This window comes from Rhincodon typus, chromosome 3, assembly GCF_021869965.1.
Source record: "Rhincodon typus isolate 14 chromosome 3, sRhiTyp1.1, whole genome shotgun sequence".
Lineage (NCBI taxonomy): Eukaryota > Metazoa > Chordata > Chondrichthyes > Orectolobiformes > Rhincodontidae > Rhincodon > Rhincodon typus.
Window position 1 is genome coordinate 36,560,739 of NC_063334.1, and position 19,932 is coordinate 36,580,670.

General features: G+C 38.7%; 1 protein-coding gene across 1 annotated transcript in view; it reads left to right on the forward strand.

Moving 5' to 3' along the window:
- Positions 1 to 16,039, forward strand: part of chrnb3a (cholinergic receptor nicotinic beta 3 subunit a) — a 40,309-nt gene extending 24,270 nt beyond the window's left edge. The window contains exons 5-6 of the mRNA XM_048594716.1: positions 12,246 to 13,125; positions 15,878 to 16,039. Of these exons, the coding sequence (XP_048450673.1) occupies positions 12,246 to 13,125; positions 15,878 to 16,036 (1,039 nt within the window). The 3' untranslated portion in view covers positions 16,037 to 16,039. The remainder of the gene's footprint in view (positions 1 to 12,245; positions 13,126 to 15,877) is intronic.
- The last annotated feature ends 3,893 nt before the right edge of the window (positions 16,040 to 19,932 follow it).

Sequence of the window (19,932 nt, forward strand, 5' to 3'; positions counted from 1 at the left end):
GAAACGGTCACTGGACCTAAAATGTTAACTCGGATTTTTCTTCACATATACTGCCAGATCTGCTGAGTTTTACCAGCAACTTACATTTTTGTTACTCTTTCTAGTGCAATTGGTTGAGGAATTTATATTGAACAAGTCACCAAATTTATATATTTTATACATTTATACATTTAAAACAATAAATATTTAAGAGATCCTTTCACTGGAGGTAGTCGTGACCAGCAGTGGGTTTTTCACGAGAAGAACCTGTAATTTGTATGTGATGCTTATGTTGGAGCAACTCGGGAGTTTTATGCAGTTGTTAAGACCAACTGGGACTAACTATCACTGGTAAGATGTAGTATGTAGGATATGGCTCACTTAAAACAATATTCCATGGAGAGAAACTCTTTATTAAAAATGTAGGATGAGCTGCACTGCATGGAATATTATGGGAGGCTTAACAAATTATACACTGATTCCTTTTGTTCAATGTGAGAAGTGATCATTCACACCAATGTACAAGATGAGGCTTTGTTTAAGTATATATACAGTGATACTGAATCCATGTATAAGTTGCAGTCCACGTTCAGTGTATAAATTGGGGTGAATGGGATCAAAGGCTATGGGGAGAAAGCAGAATTAAGCTATTGAGTTGGACCATCAGCCATGATCGTGAAGAATGGCGCAGCAGGCTCGAAGGGCTGAATGGCCTCCTCCTGCTCCTATCTTCTGTGTTTCTATGTTTCTACAGACATTTCAATTCAAAGGTTCCGTCTTTAACAGAAAAAATGTGCAAGTTTGTTTTTATCCATAATTAATCATGCATTGATCAAATTAGATTAAAAGTGAAAATTAACAACCCTTATTAATTATGACTGCATATAAGGGATGGTAAGAGAAGATATCTATGGAGCCCTAGGTACCTCAGGTCCCATTCCCATGCAATTGTATGTCATAATGACATAGCTTGTTACCCACAGGCTCAGTAACTGTTATTAGAGGAAGGGTGCAATTAATCTTATTCTCTACTGGCTGTTTAGAGACAAGACTTAACTAATGGAACTTGATCATAGATGTAAAGGAGAAAATATAATCAGACCCATGGCCCTATCTGAACAAAAGATTGATATTCACAAACTGAAGTTTCACTACCTAGGTGGGTGGCGAGGCTTTCTGGTATATAACTCTGAGAGACACTTGGATTCATTGTTATTTATTGCATGCTCCATTAATTTTCTCTGCATGGGGGACAACCATTATAGCCAGCTGGGGAGAAATAAGAGGATGTACAGAAAAAGGAAGAACAGCAGCATGCTCAGGAAATGCAAACTATTAACTACTAGGCCTTTATCATAGCAAAACATTACAAAATATTTAATTGAACCATCTGCCCCCACTCCACATCAACAGTCTCTTCTATCATCAGGCACAACCCTTAAACCCTCCACATCAACACCAGAATCTGCATTAGCACTATTTTACTAGTTATAGTCAATTACTATTCTGCAGAAATTGTGCATTTAATAAAATGTTTTTAAGCTATTGTGGAGCTGAAGCTTTGTTGTTGCTGATTATACCTGCACGGCACGCTGCCCTTTCCATCTCCCGGCTTCTTCATCCGAAGAAACCAAGCACACCAGTTCAACAGCACCACTCGTAACTGTTAGAAAAGAAAATGCTCATTGTTACTTATTTTGCAACTTCCACGGCCACAGGACAGTTTCATAGCATTTTATACCCAATTAGGTACATCTGAAGTACTGCAATGTGGGAAACAAAGCAGGCAATTAGTTCATAGTTAGCTACCAGAAACGTTAAATGCGTTCCTAGCCAAATAATCTGTTTCAGTGATGTTGAGCTGTAAATATTGCCCAGGACACTGGTGAGAATTCCCCTGCTCTTCTTCAATTAGTACTATTGATCATAACAGCTCCAATAGTGGTACAGTTTAATTCTTTAATTGGTATAGTGAGTTTGGCAGGGCATCATTGATATGGCAATGCATCAAGAACAGTTTACCATCAATCTTAAATCTTAAACCTAGCAGGTAGATTCTGGTTGGTCAAGCTGTTGCCTATGTAACTGTTCTTGCTGCACCTCCATGTCAATGATGGCCCAACTGAATGGCATCCTTTTCTCATGCTGTATAACTTTTTCCAAGTCTGGTTCTTGTGCTCCAGTTCTGATGAGCACAAAATAAAAACCTTCAAATTCTTGTCTTAGCAAATTCTTGTCTTAGTAATTTTCTATCAAGAATTTGTTTATTGCTAGTTTATTAAACTGTATATTATAACTGAACTTAAGCAATGCATTTGCATAGTAATTTCTTTCTTTCAGGAAACACTCTTGTGTTGAAGGGATTTTTTTGTCTCTTTGTTCTTTCTCAGATGGGGTGGATTTGATTCTGAAAATGTAAAATGGACGTTAGGACTGCCCATCACTGAGCAGCAAAAAATGGCCGACAGCTGTCCATGGCTAATGTAGCACAACATGGCTGTCAGTAGTTAGACCGTGTGGGAAAATATTTGCTTAATATAGTCTCTGCAAGTAGAACAATAGTAACTCTCTATAATCAAAGTTGCTGAAATGAGATAAAACGTGCAGCTGCAATTGTTAAACATTTCACACTAACTAATTGTTTCTCTTGAATTATTTATTCAATTGTTACAACATTAAATGTAGGTCTTAGTTAAGATTCTTCAACATAATAATAGATGTGGGTTTCGAAGTAGCTATACATCCACTTATATACAAAAAAAATCACCAAAAGCATTAAAGGAAAAGATTCAAATTAGTTTCAGACAGTAAAAGTGGCTCACCTTCTCATTGCAGAAAGGAATGAATATAGAGATTAGCAGACATTAGAATGTGGATTGAATGAACACAACTTATTCGCCAAAGAATGCTAACATTAGGTGTAACCATGCAACTTTTTTAAAACTGATCAAAAATCAATATTCTTTTGTATTCTCTGTAATGAGAAATTTAAAAGGTCCTGAAGTAGTAGGCAGATTGATTGGCAGTTAACACAGTGCAGCTGGCAAATGTTACTTGAATAAGCATCCATTGTGAAAAGTCTCAAGGAGAAAGGTAAGAAAGTCTGGTAAAACATCATAAAGGATTGGGGGTGTAACCACAGCCTGTCCATCTCAGTGATTAGCAAACTTGAACTGTGTAAGATGCTGTACCTGAGAGCCAATGACAAGGGATAACCTGGTGCCCCTGATGAATAGTAATGGTGGTGGAGGTGGGGGGGCGTGCCATCTAAGTTTGCAGTGTATAAATTAAGATATTCTGAAGCTTTGCGTGTGCCTTCTTGCAGTGCGTTGTAACTGAGCTGTAAATCACAATAAAAATTACTTGACACCTACCACTGGACTCGGACTCTTGTTGGAAAACATGTGATCTAACAATGGGTGAAGAAAAATCAGAATTATCATTTTGGGTCCAGTGACAGTCAGTTCTGAGGAAGGGTCATCGGACCCAAAACATTAACTCTGATTTTCTTTCACAGATGCTGCCAGACCTGTTGAGCTTTTCCAGCAACTTCAGTTTTAGTTTAAACAAAATCTGCTGAGTGGTGGGGTCTTCATGGGATGGCAAGTGGTAGAATGGGGTTAAATATGGGTGAAAGGGGTGCCATAAGGCCAGGGCAGGTAGTTAACGAGGAAATTTGGTAAGATATGGTGAGAGATTTTGTGAGAGATAAACCTAGTGTGAAGGTTGACCTGTTGTCTTGACTAAGTCAGTTATCAGACACTTCCTGTCCTCGCTGGCACTTTACTGTCACAGAGAGACCACTAGGTGATCTCTGACAATTTCCTTACACAATCCAAATGTGTGTGTGTGTGTTTTGGGGGGAGGGTGTACAAAGAAGCCTTTCCTTCCTTTCTGGCTGCTGAATGATGCACAGAGGGGCCACACAGGCAACAATGGTTATTACCAGTGCTATATCAGCATTGTTGGAGTGTTCCCTTCCCCAGGCCTGCTTGGGGTGTCCCCTTCATTTTGCTGCAGCCTCAATTAGTGGGACCCTGAACAGCATTTCAGTGATGACAACCAACCCAGAGGTTGCTGCCCAGAATGCTGTCTGACAGGGCTGGCAACTCTTGGAGGGGGCGGGGTGACCGATGGAGCAGTATAGGCTGATCAGTCGCTGATTGGCCCCAACTGGTAACCTGCCAGCCTTCATCAGAAAGGGTCTAGGCCCGAAACGTCAGCCTTTTTGCTCCTATGATGCTGCTTGGCCTGCTGTGTTCATCCAGCTCTGCACCTTGTTGTCTCGGATTCTCCAGCATCTGCAGTTCCTACTCTCTCTCAGCCACAAGATCCTGTTGCTCCCCTCCCCCACATGTGTCAGGCCCTGCTTTCATTCCCAGTCTACTTCACCTTTTCAAGAAGCATTGTTTCTGAAAATCTCTGGGAAGCTAGTGCACAAGTATTTCACATTCCATGATGGTTTTCTGCACCCAACTCTCATCTATTGGTGTCAGTCAGGCTCTATCTGGATGGTAGTGCCCTCTTTGAAGCTCCACCCAATAATAGAAGTGTGCAGCTGTAGGTCAGAGCTGTGAAACCCTCGCCTGTTAGTTTAATAGTAGACACCAGCATGGAGCTATCCGGGGATATGGAGAAAACAGTGAGAATGGGGAGGTGATGGCGTCATGGTAATATCGTTGCACCAGTAATCCAGATCCCTAGGCTAATTGGAAGCAAGTTATGAAATATGAAATCAATAAAATCTGAAAACAGAAGCTAACCTAGTCGCAAACATGAAACAATTTAAATCCCATCTGGGGGTTCACTAATGTCCATTATAAAAGGAAAGTTGGCGTCCTTAACTGGTCTGGCCTACACGTGACTCCAGACCCACTATAATGTAGTTGATTCATAATTGCCCTCTTAAATTGCACCAGCAAGACTTTCAGTTCAAATGCAATTAGAAATGGACATCAAGTGTTGACCTGTTCACGACGCCTACATCCCAAACAAGAATCACCTGGTAAATTGAATATATGAACATAGAACATAGAACATAGAACATTACAGCGCAGTACAGGCCCTTCAGCCCTCGATGTTGCGCCGACCTGTGAAACCAATCTGAAGCCCATCTAACCTAAACTATTCCATTATCATCCATATGTTTATCCAATGACCATTTAAATGCCCTTAAAGTGGGCGAGTCTACTATTTTTGCAGGCAGGGCATTCCACGCCCTTACTACTCTCTGAGTAAAGAACCTACCTCTGACATCTGTCCTATATCTATCACCCCTCAATTTAAAGCTATGTCCCCTCGTGCTAGCCATCACCATCCGAGGAAAAAGGCTCCCACTGTCCACCCTATCTAATCCTCTGATCATCTTGTATGTCTCTATCAAGTCACCTCTTAACCTTCTTCTCTCTAACAAAAACAGCCTCAAAACCCTCAGCCTTTCCTCATAAGACCTTCCCTCCATACCAGGCAACATCCTGGTAAATCTCCTCTGCACCCTTTCCAATGCTTCCACATCCTTCCTATAATGCGGTGACCAGAACTGTACGCAATACTCCAAGTGCGGCCGCACCAGAGTTTTGTACAGCTGCAACATGACCTCATGGCTCCGAAACTCAATCCCTCTACCAATAAAACCTAACATACTGTACGCCTTCTTAACAATGCTATCAACCTGGGTGGCAACTTTCAGTGATCTATGCACGTGGACACCAAGATCTTTCTGCTCATCCACACTACCAAGAATCTTACCATTAGCCCAGTACTCTGTATTCCTGTTATGAGAGCAGAATTTTATGGAGTGGCAAATTTTCTGGTATGAGCCATTGGGCAGATGTTCCCCCTTGCTCTTCAGTTTGACAGTCTTCCCGGTTGCAATTCTTTGGACACTTGACATGTTAATGGTGCAGTGAGGTCAAGGGGACATCTGGACTTAGTGAATGACATGATAAACTGCATGCGGTTTCTTCATGAATGAGTTTAAAGGATTGAGAAAGAAACAAGAGAATATACAGGGAAGGATATAAAGTAAAATAAGAACAGTACGAAAAGTTGAGGTGGAGCATAAGTGTGGATTAAGAGAGAAAAGAGAGAAAGAAATGAGTAAGCAATACTTTAAAATTTTATTTTTTTTTAGAAAATAGAGACTCAGTTGTTTAGATGTAATTTTGCTTTTGGTTGCATTTTACTTTTCTGTTGCCTTTCAGCCCAGTTCTGTCACTAATTTGCAACACTGAGGAGGCAGGAATCAATGCAATGCCTCAGGCATAGAGGAAAAATTTCAGAAGTTTTCCACTTCCCATTGTAAAGAAAGATCAAAGTGCTCTTCAGCAGATATTGAGTATACACGATGCAAAGGAATGCATTTTTCTCCATTTTTATAAATATTTGATTAGCAAATGTTTGTGCCGTTTTATCACATGTGCCAAGAAAATTATTGCTGCATCAAAAACTGCTGTACTCAGTTCTGGCCTCCAGATTACAAAAAGGATTATAAGACACTGCAGAGACTCTGCAAAAAAAAGATTTACAATGATGATACCAAAACTGAGAGGTTATATTTACATCAAATATATAAGCAGGAGCTTGATAGGGTAAATGTGGAAAAGATGTTTCCACTTGTAGGAAAGTCCAAAATGAAATGGCGTCAGTATAAGGAGAAATATATCTCGAAGAGAATTAAAGAGAAGTTTTTGCTAAAAGATTGGTCAAAATTTGGAATACTCTACCATATGAAATAGTTGATGTGAAAAGCATTGCTGCATTTAAGGGGACATTTGATACAGTAAGTACAAGACGGAGAACAAGATAGACTGTCATAGTTAGATGATGCAGGAAGGGAGGTATTTTAAACACTGAAATAGATGGATTGTGTCTAATGGCCTTTTCAGTGTTGTAGATGGAGTATTAGGCCAAACTTTCCAGGCTCCAGATCATCATAGGCTGCAACTTGTTCCACTGATGTGTAGGAGGTTGAGGGGTGACCTTATAGAGCTTTATAAAATCATGACAGGAATAGATAATGTGAATTACAGGTGTCTTTTCCCTTGACTGGGGGATTTTAAAACTAGGGGGCATATTTTTAAGGTGAGAGGAGAAAGATTTATAAAAGACATGTGGGGCAAATTTTTTTGCACGGGGAATGGTTCATGTGTGGAATGAATTTCCAGGGAGAGTGGTTGATGTAAGTACAGTTACAATGTTTAAAAGAAGTTTGGAGAAGTATATGATTAAGTCATATTTGGAAGGATATAGGCCAAGTGCAGGTAGGTGGGATTAGTTTAATTTGGGATTATGGTTGGCATGGACTGATTGGAACAAAGGGTCTGTTTCTGTGCTGTCTGACTCTATGGCTCTATCAAAGTCTAGATGTATGAGTGAAGATGTATGTTTATTCACTGTGGATGTTCTGACATACAGACCTTTGTGGGAATTGCCTGGAAAGTTTTCAAAATCTGATGATAATTCCCCCCATCTCTGAGACCCTCCTGAGCTACAGTCGCAGATCAGATCAACTGTTCTACTTACCTAGATAGTTACTCAGGAAATGTGAGACAGCTTTAATCTGAGTCTAACATCTGTTTAACAACACAGCTGACCCCCTCCCTCAGTCAACGTCACCCATCCCCAACTTCCCCCTGATTTGTCCACCCTCCAAACCTAACCTGACTTGACTGCTCTCCTGAGCACCCAACAAAATTCCAACCAGAAGAGCCCTCATGGCAAGCTGACCTGATTTCTCTCTCAACCACTGACAACCCTCCCAACGTGACCCACGTCCTGAACTGCCACCCAGTTTTGCATGATCTATCATTCTCATTTAGCCACCCTTTGCCCACTTCAGCTATTTATTTACTCACTCATTCACCCATCCACTCATTCATTCACAAAATTTCAAAGGCTGATCACGTACACTTACTTTGCTGTGGTTAGTACCATAAAAAAAAACTCCAATCTGCTCCAAAAGATTTTCTCAAGGGATGCTGCACACCACATTTTGGTGAAACCTGGAATTGGATGACCCTGGTGGAACCTGGAGTTGTATTGGTTTGGGTCATTTTACAAATACGGGAGCAATCTATTGGGCAATATCTCCAATATATGCCTCAAACATTAGGAAGAATCTCAATGAGAGGATAAAGATTTACAAAATCACTGTAATTCCACTGATTCTAACAGATTTACTCATGGACACTCTACCCAATAGTTGATCCATGAGCGACTGTTCCTGACATAAGGAACAGGGTGGAATTTTTCTGTATCCTACAGAAATGACTACATGAAATTACATTTTGTGAAATTAACTATTTATGGCACCACCAAGTGATTGGTCGTCTTGTTGGTAATTGATATATCAATGGGTCAATAGGACAAAAATGAAGCTGCACAGGATAGATTGGAATAAAACACTGATGGGAAAAGATGTAGCCGAACAATGCTATGTTCAACAAAAACAGACATTGCTGTTGAAAGTCAGCATGTCTGGCAGCATCTGTGGAGGGAAAGCAGAGTTAATATTTTGAGTCCAGGTACTCTGAAGGAGGTTCATTGGACTCGAAACATTAACTTTGCTTTCTGTCCATAGTTGCTGCCAGACCTGCCGGGTTTTTCCAGCAATTTCTGATTTTCTTTCAGAACTTCAGCATCTGCAGTTCTTTGTTTTATTTTGCTACCTTTAATACAGGGCTACATTCAAGGAGAAGAATATCTGGCTGGTATATCCTTTAGGAGTCCTAAAGCTGAGATAGATACTACAGAAACACACATTTTTCAAATCCAACAATTTTAAGAATAAAAAAGTCATTGTTGCTAAGTTTGTAGCATCCAGAGCCAATGGCTTGTAACAGCAATATTCTGTTGGCAGTAGATTCACAATTAAGCGGACATTAGTAAGCATCTTTTTGGGGGTTTCTTTGCCTCCTATATTCAACTGCACAGTGTGATTAAAAATGTGTCTGATTTATATACATATATGTTTACAACAGAAAATAATTTTTTACAGTTTGGATTTCAAACTAGTGTCATATGGCTGTTGTTTACTTTTGTGAAGAGTTTAAAGAAAACAAAGTAAGAGACTCCTTCTGGAACTGTAACCTAATTTACTATGTGTCAGAGAATACGTGACTGCAAAACTTCAGGGGTGTTAATAAAAGATTCTTGATATTGTAAAGTTTATGGCAGAGAGTATAAACATCGAATGCATTTGCTTCATTTTGGTTTACAGAATCACAGAATTGCTGTGGCACAGAAGAAAGCCATTTGGTCCATTATTCCTGCATTGGCTGTTCAAATGAGCATCACTGCCTAGTGCCAATCTCCCTTATTTCCATACCCTTGCCAAAATATTTCTATCCAAGTATTCATCCAATGTCCTCTTGAGTGCTTCAATTGAACCTCACTCCACCACCCTCCAGGCTTTGCTTTCTATATGCTAACTACACACAATGTGAAAATGTCTTTTCTCACATTAAGCCTGCTTCTTTTGCAGATAACTTTAAATCAATGGTCTCTTATCCTTGCCACTTATACCATTAGGAACATTTCTGCCTATCTGCTCTATCCCACCCATTCTTGATTTTAGAAACCTCTTTCAATTATCCTTTCTTCCTGCTTCTCTCTATGGCATTCAGTCCCAATTTCTTCAAGCTAGCCTCATAGTTGATGTTTTTTATTCCCGGAAACATTCCCCTAAACTGCTTCTGTACTCTCTCCAATGCTTTCACATCTTTCTTATAGTATAGTACTTACGACTGTTCACAATACTTAAGCTAAAGTCGAACATGTGCCTTATAAATGTTCGACATCACCTGCTTGGTCTTGTACTCAAAGCCCATGTTAATAAAGCAGAGGGCACTTATGCTTTATTAACTGCTCTCTTTACCTGTCCTGCAACTTTCAATGATCTGTGCACATATGGACCTCAGTCCCCCACTCCTGTACTCCCTTTTAGAATTCTACCTTCTAATTTACAATGTATTTCAATATTCTTCTGACCAAAATGCATCATTTCACACTTTTCTGCACTGTACCCCATCTGCCACCTATCCACCTATTCCATCAACTTATTAATGTCTTTTTGGAGTTTCACACTGTTCTACTCACAGCTTACAATGCTTCCAAGTTTTGTGTCATTTACAAATTTTTGAAATTGTCCTCTGCACACCAAGATCCAGATCATTAATGTACATCAGGAAAAGCAAGGATCCCAATAGCAATCGCTGCAGAACTCCATAACAAGCCTTCCTCCAGCTTGAAATGTGTTCATTGACTATTATTCTCAGTTTCCTATCGCTCAGCCAATTTTGTTTCTACATTGCTACTGACCCTTTACTATATCAACAGCCCTGCCCTCAAAAAGCCTTTCTTTTGCCTCTTCAAAAAACTCCAGCAAATTAGAGAATCACAGTTTCCACTGTAGAAATCTATGCTGCCTCTTCCTAATCAACCCATCCGATTTCCTTGCGACTGCCAATTCTATCCTGAATAATTGTTTCTAGAAGCTTCCTCGAAGTTAAACTGTCTAGTATACATTTGCTGGGATATTTCTTAAAATCTTTTTTGAACAAGACCAAAACATTTGCAATTCTCCAGTCTTCTAAGACTTGCCTCAAGTCCAGGTAAGACTCAAAGTTTATGGCCAGTGCTCACACAATTTCCATCCTCACTTCCTTCAAAATCCTTGGATGTATCTCATCCTGTCCTGGTACCTTGTCAGCTTTAATTGGCAATAACGTATCAAAAGGAGTGAAACCCCCTGAGCAGGGTCAAAGACTCAGGAGGCAGGCAGGATTCAGACATGTGGCAGTCTTTATTCAAGCAATCATCAGTTCATGCAGGGAGAAGACCAGAGATTTTCCCACATCTGGCCTCAACATGAGAACCCAGTCATTCTCTTAATCCTTGGCTCAGATTGGAAGAGAGATCAATGACACGGTCTGGTTTTTACAGTGAAATACAATATTTTTACACAGTTTGTGCTACAATAATTACGTACAACATGGTTGCTGTGCCCTTCCTCTTATTCTACACCTCCAATTGTGTGAAACAACTAATCAATGATGGACAGTCCTGTGGACAGGCCCAGGTTCCCATGATCTCATGATGCTTAACAGGCATTGTAATCTCCAGGCATGATGAGTTAGGCTGACTGTTTTATGGACTGAGATTTATTGTCCTTATGGGACAACATCCCTTCACTAATGAGGCTGGAATCAATCACTTGTCGTAGTTTAATGAACTTGTTTAATCCTTCAGATTTTTATGAGCCACAGTCCCACTAGTTCATCTGTGTTTGGTACAAATATTCAGACTGTCTATCTTTGGGCATTTCTTATCAAGGCTGTCTCTACCAACACTCCTTGCAGCTGTTGTTCATGCAAAGCTCCCTTTTACCTCAGAATAACCCCTTCTCGAAGATACCATTGTTTCACTTAAATGCTCGAATAGGCTTTTAATTCTGTTTTAATCAGTTTGCCTGCCATTTTGCATCTCTCAAATATGGGAAGCTCCAACAGTATCCAAGACTTGTTCCTCATTAAATCTGAATCCTTCCAGTGACAGAGTTTCCTCTCTTTTCACCATGACCTAGGCAGAATCATCCTCTTTTGCAAAGACAGATGCCAAGTAGAACGTTTCATTTAAAATAAGCAAGAATTGATTGGTTTTGAAAGGATTGAAAGCTTTTAAGGCAGTTTTGAAGGAGACCTGACTTAATTCAGAAGAAATTATACTTTCTACCCGAGAGACAAATATAGAACAATTCAAGGAAAGCACACTTACCCTAACGTAAAAGTTTAGTTTGTAAAACATCCAGATTAGGAATGTTTGGTGAGAAATCTGCAGATTATTAAAAGACTGAGAAAGTTTCAGCATTCAGTTATGTTAGCCTTCATGTAAGAGGACTTTTAAGCTCACGGGATAGAACTGGGAAGAAGCAGTTAAGTTGAAATGAAGATTTTATGCAGAAGGATAATTTCTCTGAATTTGAATCATTATAAAGTAATGGTATTAGGTAGTAGATGAGATGTTGTTTTGCTGAGCATTTTAAATTCTTGCAAATTCTGTTTTATATTAGATAACTTGGTTTCTTTTATTTTATTTTTCACTTTTGTGTAATAAATTTCAGTTTTATTGTTAAAGAAAATCTGTGTTTAATTTATTTTTAAATTTTTAAGTTTCAAATTTTTTAAAAAAGCCAGATTTCATTCTTGAACTCACGTGTCCAGTCGTAATATCAGCTATGATCCTAACAGTATCTTCATTGCTTTTAGTGCAGATGGACGGTTTGAAGTTTCCCTGATGACCAAGGCAGTTGTGAAGTACAATGGGACAGTGAGATGGACACCTCCTGCAAGTTACAAAAGCTCTTGTACAATAGACGTCACATTTTTTCCATTCGACAAACAAAACTGTTCAATGAAATTTGGATCCTGGACCTACGATGGAAGCATGGTTGATCTCATATTGGTGGATGAAGATGTGGACCGAAAGGATTTCTTTGATAATGGAGAATGGGAAATCTTAAATGCCACAGGAATGAAAGGAATGAGGAGGGCTGGATATCACTTATATCCATTTATCACATATTCCTTTGTATTGAGGCGTTTGCCCCTATTCTACACATTGTTCCTGATTATCCCCTGCCTTGGTCTATCTCTTTTAACTGTATTGGTTTTCTACTCACCATCAGATGAAGGCGAGAAGCTATCTCTATCCACCTCAGTTCTGGTTTCGCTAACTGTTTTCCTCTTGCTTATTGAAGAAATAATTCCTTCTTCCTCAAGGGTCATCCCATTGATTGGCGAGTACTTGCTCTTTATTATGATCTTTGTCACACTCTCGATCATTGTCACTGTCTTCGTTATAAATGTCCATCATCGATCCTCAAAAACCTACCACCCCATGGCCCCATGGGTCAAAAAACTCTTCCTTCAAACCCTTCCCAAACTATTATGCATGAGGGGCCACACTGATCGCTACCAATGTTCGAAAAGTGAGAATCCGAAGGTGAAGCAAAAAACATTTGATAAACATCAGCATAACACGGGGAAGAATGATGAAAATGCGGCTATGATCGCAATCTTAGAAAAGGCTGCTGAATCGGTGAGATACATCTCAAGCCACATAAAGAAAGAGCATTCTATTCGTGAGGTAAGGGCACAAAGACAACAACACATCCACAAAGTGCACATCAGAGCTTTCCAAAACAAAATGATATTTAGAGAAGCGAACATTGTAGCTTCATTGATGCATTTAATAATTCTGGAATCTAGAATTCAATAACCATAAAGATTTTTTTAAAAATAGCTGTGATCATTCTTTTTTCACTGTAGAATGGCCTTCCAGATATTTCTTTCTCATTCTAGCATTCTAAAGGAATTTCTCTCTTTTTTGTGATATCATAGAAATGGAGTATTTGGGTTTTCAAAAGGCATTTAGTAAGGTACCAAATAAAAGGTGTTTTGCTCTAGACAGGAACTCGTGGTTAACGTAAAGCAAGAGTTGGGAATTGATTAGCACACAAAAGATGCAAAATTGGGATTAACGGTTTTTTTCAGGTTGGAATGACATAAATGGTTGGGTGCTACAAGGCTCTATCCTATGACCTCAATTCTTTACAATCTATATTATTAATTTGGAGGAAGGTCCAGAGTGTAATGTATCCAAATTGCTGAAGATACAAAATAGATGGGAGAGCATGTTGAGATAAGGACATAAGGATATAGATAGGTTAAGTGTGCTGGCAAAAGCTGGCAGATGGATTTTAATATAGGAAAGTGTAATGTAATGAACTTTGGTAGGAAATATCAAAAAACAGACTGTTATTTAACTGGAGAGAGACTCCAAAAAAGTCCATCACAGAGGGATATGGGTATTCTTTATAAGTTTCACAAAAGGTTAGTTTGCAGGTCCAGCAAGTAATTAAAAATGTAAGGAGAGTTTTAGGTTTTATTGCCTGTAGTTTGAAGTTTATAAAAAGTAACTGTTGTTACAACAGTGCAGAGCCTTGGTATGGCTGCACCTAGAGTTCTGTGCACAGTTTTGGACCCTGTAATTACAAAAGGATGTATTGGTATTGGAAGCTGTACAAAAAAGATTCACTAGGCTGATTCCTGGGATGAAGGGGTTGACTTAGCAAAAACAACTAAACAGATTAGGGCTGATCTTATTGAAACTTACAGAATTCTGAGGAGGCTTGACAGGGTAGATGTTGAGAAGATGTTTCCACTAGTGAGGAAGTCTTGAGCCAGAGGACATAGTTACAGAATAAGACATAATTAATAGCAGCAGGAGCAGGAGTAGGCCATTCGGATCCTTGAGCCTTCTCCACCATTCAATAGGATCATGGCTGATCTGCTATTCCTCACATCCACTTTCCTGCAATTTCCCAATAACGCTTGATTCACATACTGATCAATAACCAATCTATCCCAACTTTAAATACGCAAAAGAACTCTGCCCCCACACCTCTCTGTGGAACAGAGTTCTAAAGACTCACAACTCTATGAGACAAGAAAGTCCTCTTTCTGTCAGTCTTAAATTGGCACCCCTTTATTCTGAGACTATGCCCTGTGGTCCTAGACACTCCCATGTGGCAAAACATCCTCTCGGCATTTACCCAATCAAGCCCCTTAACAATCTTATATGTTCCGTGAGATCTCCTCCAGTGAGTAGAATTTCAACCTATTTAACCTTTGCTCATAAGACAATTGTCCATACCAGGGATCATCCTAGTGAATCTTCTCTGAACTGCCGCCAATGGAATAATATCTTTTCTTATAAAGGGGGACCAAAACTACTGAAAGTACCTCCGATGTGGTCTCACCTGCATCATGTACAGTTGCAGTAAGACTTCCCTATTCTTATACCCTGGGGATACTCATTCAAGACTGAGATGGGAAGAAATCACTTCTCCTAGATATTTGTGAATCTTTAGAATTGTTTACCTTAGAGACTTGTACAAGCTAGATCACTGAACATATTGCAAGAGGACATAGATTTTTGAAATATCAGCAAGTTGTCAGCTACTTTGAGTTGGCATGATAATAGAGTTGAGGCCTGGTACAGATCAGCCATGATCTTGTTGAATGGCCAGGCATGTTTGAAGGGCTGAATGGCTTACTCCTGCTCCTATTCCTTATGTTCTTATACTCTAAACACTCCTTTACCAATGTTCATTTAACAGGTGATTGGTTAGAGATGAACTTGAAAGGCTTAGAAGAGTGGTTCCCAACTTTTTCACTCACACAGCACACGATAGTGGGACAAACCATTCAACAGCACACCCACATTTTTTTACATCACCTCAAATTTTTGCCCTTTGGCCATGTGCTTTTAGAATGTTTACATTTTAGAATCAAAGACCAATACTATGCTTTCAACTTGATCATATTTTAACTTTAATTTTATGAGTTGTAATTTTGGGTGGATAGAGTTTTTTTAAGATGAAATATTATTTGTTTTACATTATTTTTCACCACCTTTGTACAAAATTTCACAACAGCTCTCATGGTTTAGCTTGCATTTTTCTATGAGTTTACATTGCTGACTTTGTATTGCCACTCTTCACCACTTCAGCCCTTTACCAGTAGACTATATTCTTTTAATCCATCTCTCTCTATGTAACATTTTCTGTATTTTCATTCTGGTTATCATACATTTCAGCATTTTGAACTTTAACTGTGTGTTGGTGTAATCTTCAGTTCACACTTTGTTGTAATTTGTACTATGCAGGACTCAACTAAAGTTTTAACTATATATCCATTTATACATTAGGCTTTTTCTGTATGTATCATACCATCTCATTATCACTACAATTTTCTTTGCATTTTTCCACCTGTAAATCTCAGGTAAACTCATAACTACTCACTTGCATTATTAAACATTCTTTCTTCCTTTACAGGTTGTGGAAGACTGGAAATTTGTAGCTCAAGTCCTGGATCGGATTTTCTTATGGCTCTTTTTGCTGGCAGCCATTCTAGGATCAGTACTGATGTTTGCTCCAGCACTTCAAATGTGGGCAAGCATTGTAATAATGCCCAGTGCAAACTATCATACATAACCATGAGAGCTGTTGTGAATAGTCAAAATTTGGGAGTCACAGCAAAACAATTTTATTCATACATGATAGAAGTTCCATTAAGCTGTATCAGGTTTCTTTGTGCAATTTGCCCATATGTGTAAAAACAGTGCAAAAGGTTGATGCATTTCAAAGACAAATTATATCGAGAATAAAATTAGTTTCTATGATCTTTCATGCTTTTCTTCTTAAGTCTATTTTCAGCTATTTAAAGAGGACTATTCATAGTCAGTGATTAAAAAATTCTTTTCTTTTGATCAGCTCATTTTCAGCTCTATTTGACAAACTGAAGCAATTTGACATGATTGAACATATAAAAGCATAGGCTTTAATGCAGTCTTTCTGAAATACATTGTGTTCTAAGCAAATAAAAACCAATAGAACTGTAGATGCTGTAAATCAGAGACAAAAATAGAAACTGTTGGAAAAGCTCAGCAGATTTGGCAGCATCTGTGGAGAGAATCAGAGTTAACATTTCGGGTCGAGTGACCCTTGTCAGTTCTGAGGAAGGGTCACACGACCCAAAATGTTAACTATGATTCTGTTGACAGATGCTGCCAGACTTGCTGGGCTTTTCCAGCAATTTCTATTTTTGTATTCTAAGCCACTGTTTAAATCTATTTATTCAAGGCAGATTTTACGTATGGTGATGTGCAAACTATACTGAGCAGAAAATTAAGCAAGACAAACATCTCTGAAAACTATCACAATTTTCACCCCAAAGTCCAAATTATGCTCCAGGTCTAACCACAAAACCAACTGTATATGTTTGACAATAAAATCTCATTTTAAATATTTTTATTGAGTAGTAAAATGTAGAAGTATCAGAATGTGCTGAATTTTGGCACAATACAGCAATGTTTGTTTCATATCACACCTGTTTATCTATCAGCAATGGTCACATTGAACTTTGAAGCTTTTATTTTATTATAAATTATGAAAAAATATCTAGCATGATTATGGGAGTTACGTCACTTCTCGATAACAAGAAAACCGCTTCAATATTCAGCATTTGAGACACATGCTCATATTCTTTATGTGAAGTGTTTGAATATATTTCTGGCTTAAAAGGAACAGAAAGATTTGTAGAACAAATAAATTATATTAAACTGTCTTTGAGACATTATCCATGATTGTTCAACTTGCCTGCAATTTGTTGGATTAAGGAGGCACAATGCCTCAACATGATCACAACTAGGCAGTGATGATAGTCACTTTGTTAAAAAAGAATCAAATCCATTCACCTTCATGATTTCTCAAAGGTAATGTTCATTATGTTATTAGTCTTTTCAATAAATGGAGAAGCAGATGTAGCTCTTGACAATCACAACATTGTTCTTCATGTTTCTCTACTTTCAGAGAATAATGAATTGAGGAACACTAGATCTATTACATTGATTATTGAGCAACTTCACCACTCCTGCATGTGTTATAGTGATCCAGCTACAAACGATTAGTCTGAGTCCAAGTCAGAATTTCACTGTCTCCATATGCAAGTTGAAATTATGTGTTGTAGAGTATGAGCTTTATACTTCACAGCTTCATTCACCTCTCTCAACCTGCGGCCTCCACTATTTGGTATAACATACTTCTGTAAAATAAAGTGTTTTCTTGCTATGAACATACTCTCGCTTGTTTCTTATTTCCACCACGTAAAATAGCAATTATGTTTAACATTATTTATGTTGAAACCGAGATCTTCAGTAGTTTGTTACCAAAATTTGTTTCTACCCACTCTTCCTGTGCTGGTATAGCTATAACAGATCAAATGGTACCCCCCCCTCAGCTGGTCAAATCCTTGCTTCGCTGACTTCACCACTTCTCATGCTGTCCTAATGCACTTAAAAGATTTCAGTCTCCTGTTGCTTCACAGGAGCTCAAAACTTTGGCTCTTTGAAATTTCTAACTTCTCAACCTCTTTCCCAATGGTCTTGGCCATTAAATCTACTTCACACTCTCAACATAAAAGTGGCTTTAATGTTGCATAAGAGATTTTACATACAATTTCAATTAATTCTGAAAAATCATTGGTTTCTCAGATGCTAGAGGTATATAATAGATTTGAGAGATCCTGTGATCATAAAAGGTGTGCAATGGCTTCATTTGTTTTTCCTGTCACCTTTCTCATTTCATATTTTTGTTATTTCATGCATTGCTGTCTGACATTGGACTGTCTTTATAAAAAGAGCTTATATTTAATTCACTGTAAAGCAAAGTATTGCAGATGCTGGAGATCTGAAATAAGTACAGGAAGTGCTGAAGAAACTTTCCAGGTCTGACAGCACCTGTGGAGGGAGAAACAGAGTTGACACTTCAAGCCCAATATGGATTCATGAAGAGTCATTACTGGACTTAAAAACTTACTCTGTTTTTCTCCGCACACATGTTGAGACTTGCTGAGTTTCTCCAGCATTTTCTGCTTATACAGCAAACTTTTTATTCACTGGCATCTATGGGACAAAGAGTGTACCAGTTGATCAAATATTGCGGTTGATCAAGTGGTCCAAATAATCGTTGTAAAAATACACCACTAAGTGATAGGAACGTAATGCAGGGGCTGTACAGATAACTGTTATACTTTATTTACAGCATAAATTGCTTATATAATAATCTTAAGTAAAACTTACCAGCAGAGAACCTTCTCATTTGCACCCTCAATGGATGACTTGGACATTGTGGAGATCACGATAATAGAGTAAATGTCCGATATTTCGGGAATGGTCTTTTTTTTGCCAGTTTATCGAGAGAGCTGGTTCATTAGGTGCCAGATAAAACAAAGTTTGTTCTATTCAAGCTGCTATCTATTGCTGTGGTGTTATTCTAATCTATATATAATAAAGATGCATTGATTAGAATAACATGAGAGAGAGAGAGAGAAATGTTTTACCTCAAAGAACACAATACATCTAAGTGGTGTGTCTGAGATACATCCTCGAAAAATGGTAGAAAATAATATGCCACTGGTTCCAGGTTTCTGACAATAATTAAGACCTTGCCGCATTTAATTTTGAAGTACTTAGCAATAAATCAAAATGTCCTGTGCAAAAGCATTTTCAATGCCCTTCAATGCTTTTAAATATTTAATTCCAGAATTATGAATGTACGATGGTCCAGTGGTATTATCACGAACTATTAATCCAAAAGCTCAGCTAATATTCTGGGAACTGAGTTCGAATCCCACCACAGCAGATGGTGGAATTTGAATTCAATAAATATCTGTAATTAAGAATCTAATGATGACCATGTAAAGTCACCACAATCCTAGAGGACAACAGGGCTGCTCTCTCTCAATATAAAAGAGATCTCTGGTGGTGGATTTAATCTGAGGGTTACCATGCTTCAGGTGAGGGGTGACTTTGAGAAGACAGAACCTTCTTGATAACCTCAGCCTTTGTGGGAATTGAACCCATGCTGTTGGTATCACTTTTCATTGCAAACCTGCCATGGTCAACTGAGCTAACCGAAACCACTGCCAATTGGTGGGAAAAACCCATGTAGATCGCTAATCCCCTTTAGGGAAAGGAATTTTCCGTCCTCACCTGGACTGGCCGACATGTGACTGCAGACACACGGCAATGTGCTTGATACTCAACTGCTCTCTGAAATGGCCTACTAAACCTCTCTTGTATCAAGCGCTATTAATTCTTAAAGAAATGAAATCAGACGGATCATCGAGTATCAACCTAGACACTGGAAATGATCAATGTCAGAAACAGCCCCATCATCCATTTAAAATCCTCCAAATGAACATCTGGGGGTCCCTGCCAAAATTGGGAGAGCTGTCTCAGAAACTAGTCAATATCACAGAATCATACATTACAGACCAAGTCCCAGACACTACCATCACCATCCTTGGATATGTCCTGACCCACCAGCAG